The sequence below is a fragment of the Misgurnus anguillicaudatus genome, chromosome 7 (genome assembly GCF_027580225.2).
Source record: "Misgurnus anguillicaudatus chromosome 7, ASM2758022v2, whole genome shotgun sequence".
Taxonomy (NCBI): Eukaryota; Metazoa; Chordata; class Actinopteri; order Cypriniformes; family Cobitidae; genus Misgurnus; species Misgurnus anguillicaudatus.
Window position 1 is genome coordinate 13,541,552 of NC_073343.2, and position 26,665 is coordinate 13,568,216.

Consider the following 26,665-nt stretch of genomic DNA (forward strand, 5'->3'; position numbering starts at 1 on the left):
CAAATCAAAAGGTTATACGTTCCATTAGAGTCCATCTGTGCTTTATTTCTAATGTATGCTTTTGATTTAATCTTAGCAACAAAAATGAAGACAATAGGAAGTGAGACCAATGAGGCATTGTAATTGTATTTCCTATATACTGTCATCCACTACTGATCTTTTTGTGTGCCTGTGATGGTGGGGTTTGTAGGTGTGTTCTCTATTTATGCATTCCTGGTTATTTGATAACCTTTTGATGGTTTCTGTTGTTTTTAAACAAAGAAATGCTTTGAAAGAAAAATGAAAGCACATTCTTACAAACATTGTAATGAAATTAAAGGCAGTATTTTTATGTGGTGTTAGAGCCTAAATGAACTAGGCAAGTATTCAAAAGACTCTAGGTTTGCTTCCAGTAAGTAGCAGTCATTGAAGCATCACAAGTCACATGAAAACACAATCCTGGTTAATTACCACAGCGGCAATGAGCAAGACATTTAAGCCCTGGTATTTCCGGGCCAATGTTTCCTGCAGCTGGTTTTCCAGGGCACCATTTCCTGAAGTTGGTGTAAAGTCTTTCACAAATGTATCTGCTAAATGACAAGGACCCAAGGCAGTTTTTATTTTCAATATAGGATGAAAGACTAGTTAGAAATATGCTTGATCATGCACCCAGATTAATTGTTGATAGGAATGCACAAAATATAGTTCCATCCATGATCCTCTGATTTTCTAGAGTATATCCGACTGTATCTTATACATAGGTAATGAGAGATTTGGAGCAGAAGCTCTCATGTCCACATTTAGCCGGTAGGCTGGTTTAAAGGTTGGCTTGGCCTCAGATTTAAACTGTGCTTTAGAATCAGGCTTATACTCAGACCTAAATTCTGATTTAGACTCTGGTTTACTCTCCAGCTCATGCATAGGCAGGGTGCAGTTACTGTCTTCATCTCTGTATCGTCCATGAATTGGTGTGCTGCTCCTGTGGTTTCTTTTAAATTTGTTGGCACAGAGAATAACGCGTTTAGAGATGAGATAAATAATCTCGCAGACACTAAGCACGATGCACAGCGCTGAAGCTCCAACCATGAAGTAAGTGAAGACCCTTTTCTCTGTGGGTCTCCCAATGTAACAGTCCACAATGTTGGGACAAGGAGACACATCACATTTAACAAGGCGTGGCAGGTAGAAACTATCATAGATATGATGGAGAATATAGAGGAAAGTGATCTCTATACCAGTCTTCACAAACAGGCTGATCAGGTATGTCCACCACAGTCCACCATGCTTCTTCCCTGTGTTGTCATAGAGCTTGGCATTTTCGCCATGTTTGACCCGGTATTTCCGTTCACGCTCCTCGCGGTACTTCACATGCATCACCACCATCAGCGATGGACAGGTGACAAAGATAAGCTGCAAGGCCCACAACCGAATGTGGGACATGGGAAAGAAGTGGTCGTAACAGACATTCGCACAACCTGGCTGTTTAGTGTTGCAGTCAAAGTCTTTCTGCTCATCACCCCAAACTCTCTCTGCAGCTACAACGTAAACCATCACTCGAAACACAAAAACCACAGAGAGCCAGATCCGGCCAAAAGCAGTGGAGTATTTATTCACCCCACTGAGCAGGGCTTGAAACGTCTTCCAGTCCATGGCTCAGCGCCCTTGTTGTCTCTCAATGCTTCTGCTGAATCACTTTGACACTGTATTTGTCTAAGAAATACAGGTAAAGCTATAGCATCCTGGAGCCAAACATTTTAAAAAATGAAAGAAAAAAAATTATCACTCACAAATACAATTTACAGCTTTAATTAAGGGTACAAACGACATGATTTCTTTAATATTGTTGTAAAGTATGCCAAAGAGGCAGTCAATACAAATTCTCATGAATTCTATTACAAAAGACATCCGTTGTTTTACCATTAAAAGTGTTTTGGGTCTTTTCCTGTAGTATTTTTGTGTTCTGTTGGTTCCTATCAGCAGGATAACATCCCATCAATATAATCCAACATATTACAGTGACCCATAGAAAGAGACTGTCATAGTTCCCATTAATACCAATACAATTCCCATTATAACTATTACAATAAGTAAAAATTCTGTAATGGTCCTTATTGTTTTCATCAGGGACATTTTTCTGTATCAGGAAAGCACTCTAAAATAATTATCTAACAGTTAGCAGTTTTGGAGCCTTGCTTGAATTACATATATGCTATGAAAAGTTTTCTTCAACAAAAGTGATGAAGATAACAAAGGCCACTTGTGCATCATCATAGCTAATGTCAAATTACTTTAGACAGGAGTTTTGTTTCGTGTAACTGTAGTCAAACTAAAGCCTATAATACTATTATCCCTTTACTTTCGGTGTTAACAGGTTTTTCCTTATGGCTTTTAGTCGTTTCGGTTTTGATACAATTCTTAAAACGCGAAAAGATGAGCCTATATTTAACCAAAATGTAATCAAATTATGCGCGGTACACGCGGGAATTAGTAGCATTTTTAATAACGACGAACTGAAACAACGCTTGTAAACGATAGCATCTGTACACTCATTTTACTTTAAGTAATTTACTTACTTTTGGAGTGTGAGTTGTTCAAATATAAAAGTCTGGTAAACTCAGCTTTGAAGTTCTCTTCTCTGTGAATCTGAGCTTTGTTAACACGCCTCTAGAGATCAGTGAGGGTGGAGTTCAGTTGTAGACTGGAGGTTGGTGTAAAATAACTTTAAAGACAACAAACCGGAGCATATGTGCGCAAAATACGCAAAAATCTCATTTCTCGTGATATACATGCAATGTTACACGTAGAAATACGTGGAGCTTTCATGTCTTAAGTTATACTGTAAGCTTTATTTGACATAACTGTAAATTTAACTAATTTACAAATTGTTTAGCACAATTTGATGGTTCAAACAAAGCCTAATAACATTTGCATCTTATTAATACGACTTTGTGGTGGTTGAACACCTTTGTCAGGTACACACTTTGCATGTTAATTAATTTGTGATGTTCCCAATGTCTTTTCTGTGTTCAGACTTGTTCATGAATCCTGTAAAGGACCACACCCTGTCCTGAAAAACAGCTTCTGAGGTGTTTTGTTCCTAAGAAACATGTGACTGTGGGTCTGTGGAGACAGGAAGTTTTTTGAACAGGAGAAACTGGGTGAACAGAAATATTTAGCCTAAAATATGAAAAGTATTGTGTTGCGATCAGGCAACTTCTGTGCCTAATTCAGTCGTGTTTAATTATCAGGTGTAATTTATCTATTTTCGGCAACTGTTGCCTTATGTTTGTCACTTTAAATGTTTCCTCTTGGCAGCTGAATTTCCTCATAACTTCTTATAGTATGATTAATTAAGGACTGGGTTCTAAGTTAAAATCACTATGGTTACTAAACAGATAAGATTCTGAGTTAGAAAGTTTCTGTAACACAGCCCTTGGACTGCAGTTCTTTACCATCAGTGTAGCAGGGGAGACTCTGTTTGAACATGTGTTTAGGCCCTCTGACTCATTCATGAATACCTCTGTTTGCAGGATGCCAAACCCATACCACTATGGGTTTTCTGATTCAGGCATAAAAAATGTGAACTCTTTAGTGTTATGCACTCTGCAATTTTCATTATTTGGGTTGCCATTAAGACTGCTCTCAAAAAAACAAAAGGAACTGTTGTTTTGAGTAATTCAGTTCACTTGTCCGAACTTGTTTGCTTGAAAAGAAAAACTTTGCAGAACAAAACTGGAGCAGATATTGCAGTTGTATTCGAAGTTTAGGAATCAACAGTTTGCACTGAATTATGCAGGGAAATTGTTAACCTTAAGATTTTATTTTAGCTTTTTAAATTATAAGTAGGTACATTTTGTGAATTTAACAAAGCCTTCTATGTACATATCTGTATGCTTATCAGCTGTAAACATTATTGGTGTATAAAGGAGTAAATGACGGGGAGTGTAATCTTGTAATCTTTTTGAAAAGGACTTGACTGATGAGTTACCACACCTTTAGAACGTAACTGACTCAACAGCAACCGCAAACCTGCTTTAACATGAATCTATGCACATACCCCTTTCACTGTTCCTAGGCAGAGACACGGATATATGAAGAAAAAAGAGACAGGACATTTCATAAGGTAACAGGGAGGGAAGATTTCTTTGTTCTCAGAAATATTGTGTGGGTAATAAAATGAAACTACAAACTGAACAGTCTATCTGAAATAGAGCTGAAACTCAATCCAGTTATAAAACAACCCCAGAGTAATTAAAAACAAGTGGTCTGTCTTTCCACATCTAAACGGGCATCTAAAGACAGGCCTGCTATTTAAAAAATAATTTATGAAAAGTAATATATTATGAAATAATGTCAGTAGCAAGATTATGTATTTCAAAATAAATTCTATGGTTCCTCATTCCACATGTGACATTTGGCTTACTGTCATTTAAAATGAATTGTCAAGATGACAACACACATAATCATGCTTCAAGTCTTTTGAAATTTGGTTATTTTATATTCTTGCTATTTTCATGCACCACAACACATTTAGATGTGGAATTTAAGTCAATCAAATCTGTGAACAGTAAAGTTAACCATTCATTTCCTAATCCTTTAAATTAAGACATCACAGATTCAAACAGACACCAGAATTGTAAGAAAATAAAAAACAGACTTTAATAAATCTCAAAATGTAAACAACAACAAACACAGTAAAAAGGATGTAATTGTTAGTATATTGAAAGGTTGACTTTTTACTTACAAAAAATGCATCTTTATCAGTGAACTTGAAAACTGACCTGTCTCACTCATTTATATTTATGAATTTGGCAAACGCTTTTATCCAAAGCAACTTACAGTGGATTACAAGCTATAAATTTTTATTAGTATTTGTGTTCACTGGGTTCGAAACCATGACCTTTTGCGCAATGCTCTACCACTGAGGTATACAGGAAAACACTCAACACATGTACACCTGAAATTGATCATCTGGCAGCACTATAAATCTTTCTCAATAAACTCTTGCACCCTAAAATACTGCATTTTCCTGCCACAAGACATAAGAATTTGATTAGGCACCATCTGATATACAATACAATAACTCTCACTCCTCTCACATCCAGCAATGCTTATTCAAGATATTAGCTCTCTAATAATGTATAATTAAATAAGGTGCAGGGAAGTGTGCTTTAGCAACACTTTTAGTCATGTTTTGCTAGTTAGTGTCAGTTGTGATTGATGTTACTAACTTATTATGATTGGGCACATGTTGGTTGTTTTGTTTTCACAGTTGAATAAAGAACCAAACTGCTTGTTGGTTAAGTTGCTGGAACTCTGACTAATAGATGCCCTACCTAAATCATAAATTACATTGCTTTACTCATACTACAAACATACTATTAAAACATAACAATATTCTGAATACTACAACGTTGATGCCCATAGTTTTTGCTTATGATGCCACAACTTTCCTGCAAAAACATGAAAAAGATCCAGTGAATATAAAGCAAGCCTATAAGCAGGTTCCTCCAATACCAACAGCCTGCTGAGTCAGTACTATTTCAGCTCACATTCTGGTGAACATGAAGAACATTTTGAGTCTCAATTATGATCTGAGATGACCACACTGTATGCGGGCGCTGGCTGGTCTTTACTGGCCAGTTTTTTGCTGTTTGATTCCAAAAGAGCATTTGAGCTCCTCATGTTGGAGATAGACTTTGCCTTGTGTACCTGTCGTGACCCTTGCAACCTCTGGACACATTCAAAGCAACGTTTGACCACCAGGTAGAGAATTTCACAGAGAGAGAGCAGAATGCACACCAGACTTGTCATCACCATAAAGATGGTGAAGATCCTCTTCTCTGTGGGCCGAGAAATAAAGCAGTCGACCACGTTGGGGCAAGGAGGCTCAGAGCATTTTATCAAGGATGGGAAGTCATAGCCCTCGTAAATATAGTACAACAAGTACACAAAGGTTGCATCCACACCCATCTTAAATACCAGTGAAAGGACATACGTCCACCAGAGACCACCACGCTTCTTTCCGGTGTTTTCATACAGCCGCTGACAGCCATCACCAAACTTCAGACGGTGCTTTCGCTCTCGTTCCTCGCGGTACGCCACATGGAGCACCACAAGAAAAGACGGACAGGTGACAAAGATGAGCTGCAGCGCCCAGAGACGTATGTGGGACACTGGAAAGAAGTGATCATAACAAACGTTATGGCATCCAGGCTGAGCCGTGTTACATGTAAAATCCTTCTGATCATCACCCCACACTTTCTCTGCAGCAACAACGAAGACCATGACCCTGAAGAGGAAGACTATGGACAGCCACACACGCCCAAACACAGTGGAGTACTTGTTAACCCCGCTTAAGAGACCCTGAAGAAAAGCCCAATTCATGGTACCTTTTATCTCTTATGGTGTGTCACCTTAATGCCGCTCACCTTTAATAAGAGCAGAGGAGAGGCCGGATAGAGTTAGTTAATAGAACTCAAACAAGGTTGTTACTGAATGGTGTCACTTACTCTAGGGACAAAAAGGACAAAACATGTCTAACAAAACTTTCTCTGCTATTAGTTGTTTAAAAGATAGATTTTAAACTTTAAATAATAATAACTGTATTATTATTATGAAATTATGACATTATGGCTGGCCAGAGTACAACTGCGTAGTAGATTAAAACACGTAATATAGTTTAAACAGAACACAGATATGTATCGTTAAAGTAACATTTCTACTTTGCCCTAACAGAAGCTATTTTAAAAACAAACAGAAAATACAGGAAATGTGTATGTAGTATTAAAACAGTATTAAAGTATAAGCTGAAGTGTCAAGTATTTAGGGTAAACTCCCCTTCCACTTGAGCAGTAGCAGGCAGCTGCAGGATCTTTTAAACATAAATTAAATTAGATTCTAATTTCTAATTCTAATCGAATTACTTCAGGACTCAAAAAAACTCAAGATGTGTTTCGTGCCAAGAGAGGTCACACTAAATACTGACTGATGCCTGAAGAAGACATTTAGTTCTGAAAATTGTTTTGTTTTTAATCTTGTGTACATATTTACTGTATTTTCTGTTTGTATCTTAATAAAGAAGATTGAAAAATTAATATTTATGGACATTACAACTTTGCTAAAACAACAAAGCTGGTGATGGTGGCTTAAAACTTTTTGCACAGCACTGTATAAAAAATAATTGATTTTTAAATAACTGACAGCACTTTTAGTAGGTTAGTAGCTAGAAACACGGGGAAACAAAATGGCTACTGCTATTTAAAACAAGCAAAACAGGCCTAGTTATTTAACATTGTAAGATTATTCCATAGATTGACACAATCCCATATTGAGTTAGCAATAACAATACTTTGTGAACTTGGAAGAAAGAGGAGGTTACACCCAAGCATAGGCTAGTCATACCAAAAGACTATATTAAACAGATTAATCTGTTAAAGCAATTCTTGATACGAGATACAATTTTTCTGTTTTGTAGCTGTTTTAGCTTAAAAAAAAATCAGTGCTCTACACTATCTTGCTGTTTCCATGCCCACCAGACATCACAAAAACATATCCATTACTACATAAATGTCTAAAATAAAACATTTACTAGTTGTCTTATTTATTATAAAAAGGTAAATGACACTTCTTCGGTCATTTATAATTTTGTGACCAAACCTATTTAGCCAACGTAGTATTTAGCCAAATATAGTTTATGTATTTTGTTTATCTTTTATGACTTAGCCTACATTAAACTTAATAAGTTAGTAGTTATATTTAATACCATCAATCGGTTGTAAATTGTATTAAAATCAAAACATGTTGAACTGGCTACACAATCCAAACCAATCTTCAAAGTTAATCTCTCAGTTTTGTAAGTAGCCTACCTTTAAAATCGAAAAATGCTGCCAAAAAAGGAGTATATATAATTGTCTAATAAAATATCTCCAATAAAGAAAATCTTTAGTGTAGCCTATACTTACAACTTAAGAATGCAAAGTCATATATAACTTGGTGGATTCCGATCACTGTGATTTACTTGCTGTTCTTCGCGAGTATGCGCTGAGATGCGTCGTGCAAGGTTTACCCACAACTGTGACACGTGTGAGAAAATTTACATATTTACGCCACCTAGCGGAGAACATTGTGATGACGGCACAAAAGTATCCAGCTGCAGAACCGCAGAACCTGCAGTCTCAGAACCGCGGCGCCAGAACCACATTCACAGAACGGAGGGGCGGAGGTTACGTTCTTAACAGAGTAGCCCCATGTGAAAAAGAAATATATTTAAATTATATTATTTTGGGACATACTTAATATATTTAAATGATACTATACTAAATAAATTTTCAATTCTTCTTACAATTCAGAAACTGTAGTAATTGAAGTCTGCTTTATCACAAGGTGTGTGAAAAGGAAACAGAATTTATACAAAATTAATAATGAATAAACATTTGTGTATCCAGGTTTGAATAGATATGCATGTATGAAAGTTTTGTTAACTTCTCAGTTTACCTTTTAAAGCTTTAACTGTGTCCTCATCAAGCGTGTCAGTTTTATCTGTTACAGCACTCTAAAAGTGGCAATGAAAATAGGATTATAACAGGCTCATGATATAAAGCAATCTGTGTGTATTACAAGATATGTTTTCTTTGATATCTGTGTTTTATTTGAACCTAGAGCATTTTCCATTGCTTGTCTACTAAGTTCAGGTTCACCTCTGTTTAAGGAGATTTAAGGAAATCAGAAATTATGCCAAATGGTGTATGCAAGGATAACTTGACCAAGTCCCTTACAGCTTTACAATAAGAAACTGCTTTTTACATGAAGAAATTAGCCACCTGGAATGGATGTGTTGCAAACGTTTTTCTTCCAAATCACTCGTCATTTGTCCCGATTCAAAAATGTCAATAGCAATTGGCCTGAAAAACAACAGGCAAGTCATTGATTATTAATGATTTGTTTTCTTTTTAAGAATGACTTACCCCGAGTATATATTTAAGATAATATAATATAACCCAGCCTTAAGATCTTACAATCTCTCATATCTTTTTACAAAGTCATTTTTGTATCCATATGTAAAGAAATATATTTTAACAACAGACTTACCACCAAGAATAAGTATTTCTAAGGGTTGTATCTCAGGGACATGCACAGACATTTTGAGGGGCTCAAGTGAAATAAAGGGCACTTATCATAATTACGTATTTTTTTCTTTTTTTTTTAACAAAATAGTATATATATTAACGCAACTCTGACTTAAAAAAATAATTTAAAAAGTAAATACATTTTATCTTCTTCAAACTCAAGCAATTGTTTCATTTTCAAAAAATGTCTACAAAATAATCTGTTCACACAGAAACCATGGTCTCCTTAGTATTCTAGGTTTATAGAGCAGCAAAGGACACCATTACACAATGTGCATGTTTTGAAAACATTTTCTATGCTACTAGTTTCAAGTATATATTTAGAATAACCCAAATAACTGCATCAAGCAGAGGGGCGTGTTTTACTTATAATTTGTTTATTTCTGCCCAAGGCACTACATCATTTTAATTATTTTGGTGTTTTCAGAATACATAAAACCAACCAACCCAGTCTCCTGCTTCTGCGTATCTATACAACGAGTACCAAAACACACTTATAGCCAATCAAATCAAATCAAATGCCGGGTTGCGTATGTGTGGGGCGGGTCTATCAACAGAAGGTCCAGATTCTATAGAGACAGAGCGCCGTTATGCAAATTTGAAAACCACGCCCACCGGGGGGGAAATCAATCCAACCGTCTCCATTGACTTTGTATTGCGAGAAGCCGCCTCCTTGTCATTTCTGGCTTATAACAAAAAACTGAATAATGCCTAAAAGCTGCTGTGTGACAATATGTACAGCTAACAAGCCAAAGAACCCAGAAATAAGTTTTTATAAGCTGTCGAGCCGTAAAACCCAGCATTTAAGGAGAATAAAGTGGATCGCCGACTACGTTTCCCCCTAGTGGACGCAGTTCTACTAATAGAAGTACTATGAAAAGTTGCCTGTATCCATTTTTGTGTCTTTAAACGCTCGTTTTTTGGGGTCGACAGCTTATAAAAACTTATTTACAGATTAAACTTAAAAACAGAATAATACCTAAAAGCTGCTGTGTGACAAGGTGTACATCTAACACGCCAAAAAAATAAATAAGTGATTTTTTGTAGGCTGTCGACTTCAAAAAACGAGCGTTTAGACACAGAAATGGAAACAGGCAACTTTTCATAGTAGGCTACTCCTATTAGTAAAACTGCGTCCAATAGGGGGAAACGTAATCGGCGATCCACTTTATTCTCCTTAAAGACTGGGTTTTACGGCTCGACAGCTTATAAAAACTTATTTCTGTGTTCTTTGGCTTGTTAGCTGTACATATTGTCCCAAAGCAGCTTTTAGGCATTATTCAGTTTTTTGTTATAAGCCAGAAATGACAAGGAGGCGGCCTTTTGCAATACAAAGTCAATGGAGACTGTTGGACTGTTGCACGTATTTAGTACGTGATGATGATTGTGTCAATAAAATTTTCAACCAATTTGAAAACCACGCCCACCGGGGGGGAAAGCAATCCAACAGTCTCCATTGACTTTGTATTGCAAAAGGCCGCCTCCTTGTCATTTCTGGCTTATAACAAAAAACTGAATAATGCCTAAAAGCTGCTTTGGGACAATATGTACAGCTAACAAGCCAAAGAACACAGAAATAAGTTTTTATAAGCTGTCGAGCCGTAAAACCCAGTCTTTAAGGAGAATAAAGTGGATCGCCGATTAAGTTTCCCCCTATTGGACGCAGTTTTACTAATAGGAGTACTATGAAAAGTTGCCTGTTTCCATTTCTGTGTCTAAACGCTCGTTTTTTGAAGTCGACAGCTTATAAAAAATTATTTATTTATTTTTTTGGCGTGTTAGATGTACACCTTGTCACACAGCAGCTTTTAGGTATTATTCTGTTTTTAAGTTTAATCTGTAAATAAGTTTTTATAAGCTGTCGACCCGAAAAAACGAGCGTTTAAAGACACAAAAATGGATACAGGCAAATTTTCATAGTACTTCTATTAGTAGAACTGCGTCCACTAGGGGGAAACGTAGTCGGCGGTCCACTTTGTTCTCCTTGGAGGCTGGGTTTTGCGGCTCGACAGCTTATGGGGACTTGTTTCTGTGTTCTTTGGCTTGTTAGCTGTACATATTGTCACACAGCAGCTTTTAGGCATTATTCAGTTTTTTGTTATAAGCCAGAAATGACAAGGAGGCGGCTTCTCGCAATACAAACTCAATGGAGACGGTTGGATTGATTTCCCCCCCGGTGGGCGTGGTTTTCAAATTTGCATAACGGCGCTCTGTCTCTATTGGGGTAGGGGCGTGTTTGTTTAGGTGATTTCAAATATCAACATTGGCTTTCAAACATCATGGACTCCGCCTTTAACTTCCATTGATGTAGAATGCGTATGAATTGCACGCAGAACTGTAAATTGTTCACAACGTCATCATCATCATTGTCCCGCCCATTCAATCTTACAAAGATTCACGATTATGCCGAAACAGAATATGCTACGTTTAGATCCCTTTTATTACAACTAGCTGTTGTACATTACATACTGTGACGAATCTTGAAACATCTACATACACTGAGCTGTATCGGACGATTGTTTTTACAGTTTAATTCTAAACAATCCGTTTCAGACGGGGAAACAAAAGCTTTCCAGACGTTTTATTAATTCAAAGTTTAAACAGCTGTGCTGCTTGTAGTTAAATATGAAAGCTGTCTGGTTTGTTTAATTTGTTTACTGCTTTTTGGCTTGTGTTCTATATAATATATTAATAAAAATATTTAAATATCTCCGTGCTGCTTCACTGTTGTGATTGCTTTTGGAATATTTAAAGTATAAACTTTATTAAATAATAATAATAAATACATCATTTTAGTACTTCGCTGCTTCAGGAACCGCCCACTCCCGCTTGGAAACCAATCAAATGTTAAAACATCTTTCGTGTCCTTATCATTGTCCCGCCCCCTTATTGGACGGTACACGGTAGTTTAGTACAACCTGGAGAGCACGTGCGTGGTTGAAGAAGCTGCCAATCATATTATCAGGATAGGATACAAAAGTAATGTTAAGTATTTCGCAAAATTAGTTCTTGTGCGTTAATGTTGTTTGCATCACACGTTATTGGCTGAAGTGAGCATGCGCAAGTATGCTTACAGTTGTCAGGCGATTTAGTCTTAAAAAAAATATTTAAAAAAAAATCTGTTTGGGTAAAAATTTGTTTAAAGGTCAGCTGTGCGTAAGGATTACTTTATATTGATACATCATATGTTTGATTACGTTAATTAATCCCACTTATGTCCGTGCAAGGCATTACGTGTAGATCACAGATGTTTGGATTTTTATTGACACAATCATCATCACGTACTAAAACTGTGTTTATACTGGCCAACCTTTAAATCGTCTTGATGATAACAAAGTAGTTTTAAGTGGCTTGTAAGTTTTTCTGTTATGATATCAAGTTTAGTCATTTTGTGTTCTTTTTCTTGTAGTCAAAATGCCAGGTTCAACTATTCGGCAATGTCCCCACTGCCAGAACAAGGTGATTGTGTGTAATTCACACATTTTCTTTACATTGTATAGCTTCTTTTGATACACAATGTATTTCTGTTTCTCTTTCTGTAGTGTGGAAAACTGCTTGATTTTAAAAACAGACAATCCGTGCGGTTGGCAAAGTTTCGAGCCCAAGCCAGTCAGTGGGCAAAAACAACTATTAAGTCTCGGAATCAGTCCAATGTCCTTGACAATTTAGCTGTCATGGTAAGTAAATTTCAACACCCATATTTTAGTACCTCACACTTTGTTGTTAACCAAAATCATTTATACAAGTGGCTATATTATTTAAAGGCACACGCCATATTTTGGATTTTAGCTTATTCACCGTATTCCCCAGAGTAAGATAAGTCGATACATACCTTTTTCCTCTCCGTGCGTCCTGTAACTCTGTCTGACGCAGCCACCGCTAGCTTAGCTTAGCAAAAGACTGGAAGTAAATGGCTCCAGCTAGCATACTGGCCCCAATAAGTGACAAAATAATGCAAACATTTTCCTATAAATATGTTGTGATTTGTATAGTCACACTGTGTACAAATAACAAGGTGATATGAGACACAGCCATCTTTTAACAGTATACATACTGGGAACTATATTCTCAGAAGATGAAGCACTGCTACTTGGGCGGAGTGATTTGCACAACTTTGACCGAACTCTCTGCTCCTCACCAGAGGGCTTCTCGGGTGCTGCCGCCCTCGTAGCAGTCCTTCGCCTTCTGAGAATATAGTTCCCTGTATGTATACTGTTAAAGGTGCAGTGTGTAAATTTTAGCGGCATCTAGCGGTAAGGTTGCAAATTGCAACCAAGAGCTCAATTCACAGCTCACCCCTTGCTTTGAAACGCATAGAGAAGCTATAGTAGCTGCCAAAGGACAAACATGTCATCATTTAAAACAACTTAGTAAAAAAGTTTGCCCATTAAGAGCTTCTGTAGACACATGGTGGCACAAACTGGCGACTTCCATGTAAGGGGACCCTCAGTGTATGTAGGTAAAAACGTCTTATTCTAAGGTAACAAAAACAATACAGTTTATTATTAAAGGTCTTTATAAACCACTGATAATATAGTTTTGTATATTATTTTGCATTTCTCTCAAGAGATTCTCCTAAAAATTACACACTGCACCTTTAAAAGATGGCCGTGTCTCATATGACCTTGTTATTTGGACACAGTGTGACTATACAAATCACAACATATTTATAGGAAAATGTTCGTGTTATTTTGTCACTTATTGGGAGCAGTATGCTAGCTGGAGCCATTTACTTCCAGTCTTTGTGCTAAGCTAAACTAGCGGTGGATGCGTCAGACAGAGTTACAGGACGCACGGGGATGAAAAAGGTATGTATGGACTTATCTAACTCTGGTGAAAAAGCTAAAATCCCAAAATATGGGCGTGTTCCTTTAAAGATGTTTTCCATACATGTACAGATAAAACCAATTCATATTATTGCCGTTGATGTGCCAGATTTAAATGGGCAGAGATCATTAGCAGTTGGTAAAATCATATATCACTGCAGCTAGGGCTGTGACGGTGGCAAATTTTTACCACCGCGGTGGAACCATCAACAACAACCGCCGGTGTTGCGGTGGTGGGGTCCGGGGGGGGGGTTCAGAGGTTTCACTGAATGCGCTTCCTGATGCACGCGACTTAAACATGGTAAAAATGTGAATTCACAACAAAAGACAAACGTGATGTGTATGTTTTTCACTGTCACTGGGGACCAAAAGAAACTATGCAGACGCATAACACACAACACTGTGACGGCGTTTGATCATAATAATAAGCGCAAACGTGTCATTATCGTATTCATAAATCCTCATTATTTATACCATTGTAGAGCGTATGTTCTGGCCGGCGAAAGTTTGTTGCATGATGAATTAGATTATGAAAAATGAAGATGATGCTTTTTCTTTAATGCATCCTTTCCGCAAATTATTTTTGAATTATTTTAACAAATATAATGGCTATTAACGACCCTGACAAAAATCTTCCACCTTGAAATTACGCCTCTGTACCCACGTTCCCAAGTTAATTTACATTTTATCTAAAAATTTAAAAGTGACTAAAAGAAAGAAATGATGCTAAAACATCCGTACAAAGGAGACTGGGTAGGTACAAACGTACATGTTTATTTTAGAACATCCGTCAATAAAACAACACAACACAGGTTATAAATAATAGTTAAACATTAAATAACAAAATTTACAGCGTGTAACAATATAATAATAATAATAATAATAATAATAATTAAACGTTACATTAATTTCACAAATAACAGTGTGGGCCAAACAAAAGTCACATGAACAAAGCCAAAGGCTGCAGCCTTTAAATTATAAATATTAAATAACTCTGCTAATAATCAGTTACAAACAGTACCTATAACTACTAATAATAAGAAGAACAAATATTAAAACTATAGCAACAATATAAGTCAGATGCTGGACGTTTATCCACCTTGTTTTTTTAAGATTTTAAATTCTTTGCCAGAAAAACTAGCATGTTGACTTTTTCGGGTTTAAGCGAAGACCTAATTGGCGTTACAATATTTCCAGCAGTGCTAAATACGCGTTCGGATGGCGTGCTGGTTGCGCAAATGCACAGATATTTTTTTGCAACCGTAGCCAAGAGAGGGTATCTGGGCTCATTGTTGCGCCACCAAGCAAGTGGGTCATCGTTTGTATCGATCGCCTCTTCTTGCAAATATCGCGTCAACTCCTCACCGGCACGCGCTCTCTTGGGAAGAATTGTTGTGACCTTTGCTTTTCTTTTGCCGAGAAGCTGTGCAAGATTCATTTTCTTGACAGCAGGTGCTGCGCTGGTTCCTTCCCCTGCTTCCAGTGACTCCTCAGTTTGAGTGTTTTCCTGCTGATCTTCAGTTATGCGCATTATTTCTTCGATGAGTTCTTCTCTAATATCTTCCTCCTCGAAATTATTCCTGTATCTATGATCCAAAGTAGTTGCTTTTGATAGCATTTTTTGCCCCTCTAAATGTTTGTATTTGTCCTCCAAGACAGCGATCATCTTTGTTTTGAGGTTTTTTGTTAACTCACTGTCTTCAGGCGAAGGGTCAAGGAGATCGCAGGTCAGAAGTCTCAGCACAGGTCTAACCGATGACGCAGTAACAACCTTCTCGTTTGCAAGCACTGCGATGTCCTGCCATGTCAGGTTCAGGTGTTGATGCTTTCTGTCATCCAGCGCTCTTTTAATTGCATTGGCTTGCTCCAGTACTCTCTCTATCATCTTTTGCTTGCTTCCCCATCGTGTGGGACAATCCTGTTGGCATAGCGGAGGAACAAAACAATACAAAATTAAGATATCTTGTTTTTTAGTTGTTGTTTCGGTAAAATATTCTGACAGACAGCCGACATTTGTTTGTTTTCTATATGTTTCCAGTGGTTTAATTTTACATTAATTATCATAAAACGAATAAAATAAATAGGCAGACAGAAAATACGTTTTACTTAATTGACATATTAACAAAACTAAAGAAAAAAATGTGTTTGCTTAACTCGTTTCATTTTTGTGACCATAAAAATGCATTTTTTTAAATATTGTATAAATAATCCGTGATGGCGCCGAAGCACACACATTATTGCTTTGGATAAAAGACATATCAGCGTGTTAATAATAGTAATAATAATAATAATCCAAATATATATATAATATATATATTTTAAGATTTGGTTCCGGTCGGTAATTTTTTTTACTAAGATTTGACTTGAGGTACATGTTTTGTTTATAACGAATATCTTTACATTTTACCGGGGTTAAAAAAAGAACAATATAAATCTGAAAATATTATATAAATATAAAATTATATATACAATTATAGTATATAAATAATAACCAGCTACCTAAATCATTTCAACTCACCAATATCAAACTGTGTGTTGGTAGGTTTAAGGCCTTTTGCTCTTCAAGAAGTTTCTTCTTTCTTGACCAGCTGCGGGCGAATGCAGTCACCAAATTTCGGCACAACCCCATGGCCCTGGATGTCCTCTCCTTTTCGGCTGACATTGAGTTTGTGACTGCCAGGTTAAGATTGTGGCCGAAACAATTCAGCCATGGCCATTCTAATTTTCTAACAGCGGCCACGATGTTGGCCCCGTTATCTGTCGTGATGCATGCGAGATTTTTTTCATTTAATCCCCATTCTTTGAATGCGCTGCGGAGAGATTCTGCTAAATTATCCGCCGTATGACTTTCTGGTGTGTATGCAGTCTGCAAGCACCTGCTCTTCAGCTCCCAATTTTTGTTAATGAAGTGTACAGTCAGACTCATAAACGGAGTCATGTTAACGCTGGACCACATATCGGTCGTGACGGAAAAGAAATCAAGGTCGTGTAGTTTCGCGATGATTTTCTCCTTGGTTTCGTTGAATAGCTGAGGAATTACAGTGTTTGAAAAGTATTTTTTGCTCGGAAGTTCGTATTGTTTATCAAACGACTGAAGCATTTCTTTGAAAGCAGGTTTATCTACAGTGCGGAGCGGCGCGTTCTCGACTACCAAAAATGTTGCCACATTTCTCGTTAATATCTTCCATTTCTCACTTTCTCTTTTGTATTTGGTCATTTTTGAGAAAGCCTCTGCAATACCCAACTGACTAGCTGGGCGTTTGCGTTCAGAAGACATAAGTTGGGTATACGTGGCTGGATGACATGACCGGAGATGACTCTGGAGATTCGAAGTGTTTGCCCATTTAACGCTTATTTTTTTATCACAAAGCCTACAAATGGCTTCATCCAAATTTTTAGGTTCGCCTTTCTCATTCGGCACGAATCCAAAATATTCCCAGATCGGCGATGTAACATTTGGTTTTCCAACAAGCGCCATGGCTAAACTCCCACGTGCTGAGTTATGCTAAAATCCGCCAGTCTAACGGAAACGCCATACATGGTAATGTAGCGGAGATTTGTGTATTAAAATAAAACAATGTTATAAATCTGTATCTTAGGCTATAAATTACTGTTACAACTTTTGTTATTATTATTTCACTTGTACAAAAAAACTACAATTTTTACTTATTATTATTTTTTTTTTATTTTTTTTTTATTTTTTTTATTGAGTAAAAGAATATAAAACAGAGCATAACATTATACAGTATTATACAAAAATATAGTATTAATTGGACATCGGGCATTTGAAAATAATGTCATAGTGCTTTAAACATGTTAATGACTTTTTGTTTTTTAACAATTTTAAAGAAGAAATAAAACATTCAAATTCTGCTAAGAACACCTTGAAAATTGGTGATGCATTTAAATACTTTTGTTTATGTATATAGAATTTAGCCTGTAATATGAATAAATTAACAATGTACTCAAGATCTTTGTTTGCATTGTTTTCATAGTGTACAATGATATCCTTTAAAGAAAAAAAATATTTATCCTTTACTTTACTAAAAATATAGGTTGCCAATTCTTTCCAAAAAACTTGGGTTATGTTGCATTAAAAAAATAAATGTGTTAACACTTCTTTCTCAATTTTACAAAAGGAACATAAATCATCAATATCAGAATATTTTGAAATTATTGACTTAACAGGGTAAATGGTATGCAAAATCTTAAAATGTATTTCTTTAGTTTTGTTATTTATACAATATTTAAAAGGAATTAACCAAGCTGTTTTCCAATTAATATTCTCGATAATAGAGTTCCAAAAGAATTTTCCTCTGGGTTTTAATTTATTTTGATTTTGTAATATAGTGCAGATATGTTTGTTATTGCATTTTTTATCAGTCAGTGCAAGACCATTTAACATTAATTTGGGTTTTATCGTCACTTTAGAGTTATAAAGAACATGACCTTTAACAAGATGAATAAGAGTAAGAGGAATAGCTTTACAGACTGAATTAAATTCCTTGAAATGCACAGGGAAATTGTGAATTTGCATAAATTGTTCATAGGGTAAAAGATTCCCATAATTATCAAACATATTCATAAGATGATTAATATCCCTTTTAAACCAATTTCTTAAAAATAAAGATTTATTGCCAGTTGTTATGTTGGCATTATTCCAAATGAAGGAAGTATGAGGAGAGAAATTATGTGAATAGCATATCTTCGAGGCTAACAGCACTTGCTGGTGGAATTTGGATAACTTAAGAGGAATTTTGGAAATATTGAAGTCACAGGTTAATAGAAAATCTAACCCACCTATTTTGTTAAAGAGACTGTGTGGGATGTGGTTCCAAAAGGAGTTACGATTAATCAAACATTTTTTAATCCAACTGATTTTAAAAGTTCTATTAACATCTTCAAAATAAAGTACTTCCAAGCCTCCTTCAGCTTTCTTATTAGTTAGCACCCTTTTCTTTAGTTTTTGAGATTTGTTTTTCCAAATAAAAGAATAAAACAAATTATTTATATCTTTACAATAAGAGTCTTTAACATACAAAGATAGGGAGGGATAAACAAACCGAGATAATCCTTCTGCTTTAGATAAAAGAACACGACCATAAACAGAAAGATCACGTTGTAACCAACAGTTTAATACCGTTTTTGCTTTTTTTTAATCTAAATGAGAAGTTTAAGTTTTGCCTTTCATTAACATCTTTTGTTACATGAATTCCTAGGTATTTGACAGACGATTTCACAGGAATATTATTAAAAACGTTATCATTTAAATTGTGTAAAGGGAGAATTTCACATTTGGATAAGTTTAGTGTTTAACCAGAAGCCTTAGAGAAAATATTGATGAAGGAGATAGCATTGGGGACAGATGATAAGTTCTTTAAGAATAAGGTTGTGTCATCTGCCAATTGCGATATTTTAATTTCTTTTCCAAAAATTTGGAGACCTTGAATTTGTTCATTATTTACAATACCAATGGATAATAATTCAACTACCAACAAAAATAAAAAGGGGGAAATTGGACAACCTTGACGTACACCACGTTTAATGTTAAATCTTTGAGTGGTAGAAGTGTTAATTATTACGGAGCTATTTATATCATTGTAAAACATTTTAACTACATTCAAAAAATTATTTCCAAATCCAAAAAGTGTCATAGTTTTAAAAAGGAATTCATGTTCAATTGTGTCGAATGCTTTATAAAAGTCAAGAAAAAAAATAATAGCTCCTTCATCAATATTCTCAGCATAATCCAAGAGATCAAGCACAAGTCTAATATTATTAGTTATGTGCCGACCTTTTAAAAAGCCTGATTGGTATTCACTAATAATTTTATGTAAACCTTCTCGTAATCTATTAGCAAAGACTAAAGAAATTAATTTATAATCAATTGTTAGAAGAGAGATTGGTCTCCTATTTTCTATAAAGTGTGGATCTTTATCTGGTTTAGCAATTAACGAAATTATACCTTGTTTCATCGTAGTAGTCATTTCACCACTATTAATGCATTCATGAAACAAATTATGTAGAGGAGTTTCTATAAGTTCCCAAAAATGTAAGTAAAATTCTACTGTCAATCCATCTATACCTGGTGCTTTCCCTTTTTTCATTCTCATAAGGGCATCTTTGATCTCAGAGTTATATTGGATTCACAGAGATCATGAAATTCTTTATCAATAATAGGGATGTGTTGATGGACTATTTGAATGAACTCTTCACAATTAGATAAATCAAATCGAGAAGTATATAGTTCTTTATAAAATGAGTAAACAAAATGAGAAATAATTTTTGGATCCATACAACAATTCCCATTAATATTTAAAGCGGATAAAGCATTTCTTTTAAAATTTCTTTTCTCAAGAGCAAAAAAATAACTTAACCCTAACCCTCTTCAATCCATTTCGCCCTAGAACGAATAAAAGCACCCTTAGCAAGGTCTAAATAGATCAGATCTAGATGGGATTGAATTGTGACCAACTCAGCTTCTTCCTCCTCAGTAAGATTTTGCTTCTGTTCCAAGTTTCCCAATTTATCAATTAATTCTAACTCATTTTGTCTATTAATTTTTTTTAGTTCTTTACAACGTTTAATTCAGTGCCGGCGCCAGCCGAGCGCTGATGAGGGGGCGTCTGAAATACCAGAGGGGGCAATCACATTTGCCATATTTCAACGATCTAGGCGCATGGTCTAAAGCGCACCACCTAAATGGGTGTGTCCGAATCCACTTTTGCTAATTTAACGCCGGGGAAAAAATGGCCAAACACAGAGTGTTAAAGGGTTGTTCCTATATTCTAGTAATGATTTGTTGGTTTGTTTTGAGCATAACGTGCAATAAACCAATGAAAGTCTCAGCTCTCATCACCTTTAAAAGCCAATAGTTGCTTGCACATGCCGATTCGCTATTTAGATGTCGGAATTTGTAAACAGAAAAACTAGCGGAGGGTACAGACCACCAGTTTAAGATTGATGTTAAAAAATTGTGTTTTTTTATTTGTATTGAAATTGTTATTTTAGTATTAAAACCTTTAAAGGTCATTTTTTCAGTCATGGGAGTAAAGATAGCAGGCGTTTAATTGCTGTGTAAATTTACGGATAGCCTATATGATCAGTGTAATCTCAAACAATAATTTACAAATATGCAAGAAAAGGTTTATACTTATTTGTAACAAACAGGAGATAACGAATTTACAAACGTGTGCAGCCGAAACCTTTCAGCACTTGGACAGCGTCATGAGTGTTTAGAAAAGCATTACATAAAAACGGTTCTTATTTCACCATATCCACAGGTACAAAGTCATCATATACAATAAATCCGTGGGGTAGCATTTAAAAAAAATCAAAATAGATGCAATATTTCTATTTGTTTAAAGCAAAACATTAAATTACTTACCAGACTACAGGTGAAGCAGCTCTTTACGCCTTCTAACGTCTCATAATCGATCCTCATTAATGTCCAAGAGACTCAATAATAATCTTTTATATTTTAATCCATTAAGTTTTTAGATTTTAAAACGTTTGTGTGCTGCTCCATGTGTGTGATAAGCAAACGCGCGTTGTCATCCCGTTTATAGGCGCATATTACTAACGCGCTCATTAAATAACAATATTGCGCCATTAACTTTAATTCAATTAAATTCAATTTTATTTATATAGCGCTCTTCACAATAGTTAATTGTTTCAAAGCAGCTTTACATTAATAGATGTATGAAAAGCATAGAAAAACGAGCATAGTAATAATGTAATAATGTAACTTTAGACTGAATGCATAGAAAATAGATACATAAAGCTTTGACGTTCCTTGAGTTTTTAACGCGTCATAAATCAAACATCTCGGTAATACAACCACAAAAACTGCAGCTATAGTTAGCAACGTACAGAGCTCTGAACAATCTTACTATATACAAAAAAAATACATATTAGAAAACTCATCATACATATAAGTCTTAGATAATCAGATATATGCGGGTTGTGTTTGGCCATATTTTACAGAAGCATTGGATGAATCAACACAAGCACTATACCTAAAACTAGGAAGTGACCTCCATTCCTTTTAGTTTCATACTTTTAACATACGTTTTATTAGTTTTTTTTAAAACAAGAACATTCACAATTCAGGATTTTTAAAATTCATTTAACCAACAAAGTATACCCACAGATCTAAAATCTTATCTTTAATTTATGTGTGACCTTTAAAATCACAGAGGAAAACTATCCTTCTGACAGTCAGACAAAGATGTGTGATCAACTGTAAATAATAAATTTAAAAAATATATAAATAATAAACAAACATCTCGTTAATACAACCACAAAAACTGCAGCTATAGTGAGCAACGCAGAGCTCTGAACAATCTTACTATATACAAAAAACGCGTTCCTAATTTCCTACATATTAGAAAACCCATCATGACTTATACATTCAGTAGGTCTAAGATAATCAGATGTCCATATACCCAATTTCAAAAGTTGTAATGCGAATGCGGGCACGTTACCACAACAACAACACCACCACCAAAAGCAGTACCATACAGTACATTAATTTAACGCAATATTACAACAAACCTTTTTAACATGAGCAAAACATTTGCTTGCTTAATTTTAGCCTCAGTAGAGCTGCAATCGTCTCTTTGATGAGTGAAACCTCCTCAGCAATAACTCTTTCCATTCTTCTCTGAATTTTCGAGTAAGGTCATTTTCAAAGGCCAGCTTGATCAGATGTGCTTTTCGACTATGCAACATGCTGCGTCTGTGCTCAGAAAATACATTCTTTAACGTTGAGAAAGAGTTCTCGCACATAGCAGTCGAGGCCCCAAATGTTAGTGCGTGTTTTAGGGCAGTCAGCACCACTGGCATGGCTTGGAAAAGGTTGGAGTAATTTGACAGAAGTTTGACCAAGGTCATTTTCTCGTCCTGGCCTGTGCAAGATGTTTGCCAAAACTGACGTGCAACGGTGAACTGGGACTCTACCATTTCGGTGTTCGTTAAATTCAGTAGTGGTTTCACTTTTTCCACATCCAAAAAGTTCTCACTTCCAGGGTCAAGTGCATCCAAAGCTGTCATGTACTTGCTGTTACGTTCGCTGAAACGCATGGACATTTCTCCGAGAATGGAGTCGATAATGTTAAAAAACAGCCGCTTGCACTCCTGTTCAATGTTCGCTTCACGCTGGCCAAGACTTTCATTCACAACATAGTCTTGCAAAGACTTACTGGCCTGTCGCTGCCGTTTCGGAGGGGTAGGAACCGCGTCTGCACTTATGCTTTCAGCCCACAGTTTATCAAACTCTGCATCCGATCGTAGACTTTCAATGCAAGAAGAAGCGCTGCGAATGAGCCGAACTGCCGTCATTAGATCTGTTTGTTCAGCTTGCAGCATCCTATTCGGTGGATCCATCAAGCCCAAAACTTTGTACATCACAGAGGATATAAATTTGAAAGTTGCTTCTGCGATGGCCTTGTGAAGTCCAACAGCTTCAAGTTTTACATCAGCACCTTTTCCTTTGGTTGCGATCTCATTCAGAAAATCCACAAGCGTGTCGTGCGATTTCAGCACCACGGACACCGTATCAAGGTGGCCCGTCCATCGTTGATCCAGCAGCCTTTTCAGCTTTTCTCCCTTATACTGTGCTGCTACAGTGGGCTTTCTCAGGAATTTGTAAAGCGCATTGCAAACATCAAAAAAATCCGCAACAGCACTCTCAGAAGAAACGGCATGCACTATGACCAAATGTAACTGGTGATTAAAACAATGGATGTACGGCACTTCTCTGTTTAATTTGTTTTGAATATGTTTCTGCATGCCTCCTTCTCTTCCAGACATGACGCTGGCCCCGTCATAACACTGACTTAGTATTTTATTTGTATCGAGACCAACATCTGACAGCTCTTCAAGCACAATGTTAGTGAGTGACAGGGCATCACACTTGTCTGTGGTCAGTATTGACAACAGCCGCTCTTTCACTGTGCAGTTAGAGTCTACATATCGAAGAACAATTGAGACATTCTCACTACCTGTTGGGTCCTTGGTTCCGTCCACTTTAATTGTAAACCATGACTCCCCAACATCTTTCACAATTTGCTCTGTCACGATTGTACTCATCAATTCAATTAAATCGTTTTGAACTTCGTGTGATGTGTATGTAGCATTTTTTGGAATTGTACTGAAGGCATGAGCTAGCTCTTTGTTTTTCCTCAGCGTGTAATCAAATAGAGACAGGAACAGTCCACTGCCCGCTTGGCCTCTGTCATCAACGGAATCAACGGCACCCCTAAGTGGCAGTTCGTTTGAGACCAGGAATTCAATTATGTCTATAATTGCAGACACATAAAGACGGTTTCGAGAAAGCTGATCAGAATTAACCAAAGTTGAAATCTCCTTACCCGTGGAACATCGCAAATGCTGTTCTTTCCAAATAGCCATGCATGCCAGATGTTCTTTACTGTTAGCATGTCTGCAAAAGCCCTTCGCTTTATCTGTCGCGTGCTTCCAATTGCTAAAACCAGTACTTGTAAACACAGAGTCACTCCCACCAAATTTTCGACAGGGGAAACAAAATGCCGAATCTGCTTTCTCTGAATATTCTAGCCATTCTCTCTCATTGTACCAATTCGGCAAAAATGACCGCTTACAGTCATTTTTGTGTTGTTGTTTCTTTGGAAACTGCTTGAGACGAACCTGGACTGGCTTATCTTTACCAAGGTCCTCTGGCACACTTGACGGTGAGTCATTGCTTTTGGCGGGCTGAGTGTTCGTCAGTGGTGTAAGCGGGCCTGCACCGTCGGTGTCCACAACGCTGCTCACTGGGAGCTCAGACCCGGAGGTAGTGGTGGTGGCTGCAGTTGCTGTATTGTCTTTCTTTCTAATCCATTTTCGGATGTCCATGGTGAAAATAATTAATGCAATAGCTTGAAATCATGAAATGTTCGTGTTCGGTTTCCGTAGTGCAAGACATTTTACGTATGTTATTTGGGAAAAACGACCAATCAAAATTCGACGTTGCATCACAGACCGTCCATAATTTAAAAAATGCTATTTTAGCCTATTATTCACTATAGGAATACAATACACTAGGCAAATGTGATTTTTAAATTGTACATTTATTGCACATTTTATCATTAAAATCCCATTCGACATTAGTGTGATCTGAGGGGGCGGGATAGTGCCGGTGAGGGGGCGACGCCCCCTCACGCCCCCCTGTGGCGCCGGCCCTGGTTTAATTGCAATTTTTCTAACATTATATTTGAAAAATTCCCATTTACATTTAAATCCTTCCTTTGATCCTCCCAAAATCTCATTGGCGATTTTTTCCACCTCATTGTTAAAGTACTCATCCTTAAGAAGATTATTATTAAATTTCCAGTACCCTCTAAGATTAGAGTTCTCTTTCGTGCCTGTAAGAGTTAAAGAAATAAGCTTATGATCAGTTAAAGGGGCATAATTATGAGTAATTTCCTTGACATATTGCAGAGCAGAAGTAGAAATAAGGAACATGTCAATTCTAGATTGTAAAGATTTGTTTTTGTTAGACCATGTATATTCAGATATCCCGGGATTGTAGAACCGCCAAGTATCAGTAAGTGATAAACGGGTGCATAAAGAAGCTAAGTTTGATTGTACGTCATGCTGTGAAGAACGAGGAGGATGTCTATCACTCAAATTGTCCAAGCATTCATTAAAATCTCCTGAACATATAACATATGAAGCTTGGAATGTATCAAATTTGCTTTGAATAATATCTGAAACCTTTGCAAATAAGGACTTGTTCAACGGATTAGAATTATGACCGTAAATATTACAAAGTATAAATGTAGTATTGTCCAGTTTCACAGTCAGAATAATCCATCTTCCGTTTTCACACGTTACAGAGTTCAAGACGTCTCCTTTAAATGTGTTAAACAAAACCATAACTCCCGCAGAATGGGAAGTGCCGTGACTGAAAAAAAGTGATTTTCCCCACTGAGATTTCCAAAATTTTTCATCCACGTCCATAGAATGTGTCTCTTGACAAAAAATAATATCAGCATCAGTCCGTTTTAAAAAAAGAAATAAAGCCTTTCGCTTTGCAATTTCTCGGATGCCCCTTACATTCAAAGATGCTATGCTCAAAGAATTGAACTTAAAGTCCATTTCGAACTAAGTAGAACCTGAACAATAACGAAAAAAGAAACAACACAAAACAAACAAACAAAAATCACAAATTACAATTTACCAAGCTCCAAGACCTACTGTCTTGAAGCTGAAATGTATTGGGTTAAATCTGAAAACCCGGAGATGTAGCAGCAGTAGAAAAACAAATAATAAATAACACGCCCGGCATGTGAGAATGGTTGAAAATGCCTTATGGCTATTAGTCATAATTTAATCAGTCATTAACGTCAATCTTTTTCCCCTCGATGTATGCATATGGGCCACGAAATACAGCCCTTTTACCTTCCTCTCTAGCCTTCTTCACCCTCGGCCACAGTTTCTCTCTAGTCGCTTTGTCTTCAGGTGATAGCAACTCAGAGATGCGAAGCTTGTTGTCCAGTAAAAATCTGGAGTTTTTGGCTGCCCTCCAAATCTCGTCACGGTAACGGCGCATCGAAAAGAGAACGACAATGGGTCGTGTACGAGTATCATTTGGTGGTGTTGATTTGCGACCAAGACGATGAACAACGTCCACCGCCAGATCAAGCTGGTCTTGAATATCTGGAACAACTTTTGCTAGAGCATCAATAGTTATCCGTCTGACATTTTCAC

General features: G+C 36.5%; 2 protein-coding genes across 3 annotated transcripts; both read right to left on the reverse strand.

Annotated features, from left to right (window-relative positions):
• Nucleotides 1-24: 24 nt before the first annotated feature.
• gjb3 (gap junction protein beta 3) lies at nt 25-2,690 on the reverse strand. The gene is made up of 2 exons (XM_055172778.2): nt 2,553-2,690; nt 25-1,718 (listed from the first exon to the last, which is right to left on the reverse strand). Exon 2 carries the CDS (start codon nt 1,627-1,629, stop codon nt 709-711), a length of 921 nt encoding a protein of 306 aa, XP_055028753.1. The 5' UTR covers nt 1,630-1,718; nt 2,553-2,690; the 3' UTR covers nt 25-708.
• Nucleotides 2,691-4,613: 1,923 nt separating this feature from the next.
• On the reverse strand, nt 4,614-8,073 carry gjb10 (gap junction protein beta 10). 2 transcript variants are annotated; one of them, XM_055172779.2, is made up of 2 exons: nt 7,944-8,073; nt 4,614-6,410 (listed from the first exon to the last, which is right to left on the reverse strand). In XM_055172779.2, exon 2 carries the CDS (start codon nt 6,364-6,366, stop codon nt 5,563-5,565), a length of 804 nt encoding a protein of 267 aa, XP_055028754.1. In that variant the 5' UTR covers nt 6,367-6,410; nt 7,944-8,073; the 3' UTR covers nt 4,614-5,562. The 2 variants fall into 2 exon arrangements, with proteins under 2 accessions (XP_055028754.1, XP_055028755.1); XM_055172780.2 differs by having other exon boundaries at nt 7,848-8,001.
• Between the last annotated feature and the right edge of the window lie 18,592 nt (nt 8,074-26,665).

What these genes read in the sequence shown, in the direction of transcription:
- gjb3 (XM_055172778.2), bottom strand. Translation starts at nt 1,629, where the DNA reads ATGGACTGGAAGACGTTTCAAGCCCTGCTCAGTGGGGTGAATAAATAC.
- gjb10 (XM_055172779.2), bottom strand. Translation starts at nt 6,366, where the DNA reads ATGAATTGGGCTTTTCTTCAGGGTCTCTTAAGCGGGGTTAACAAGTAC.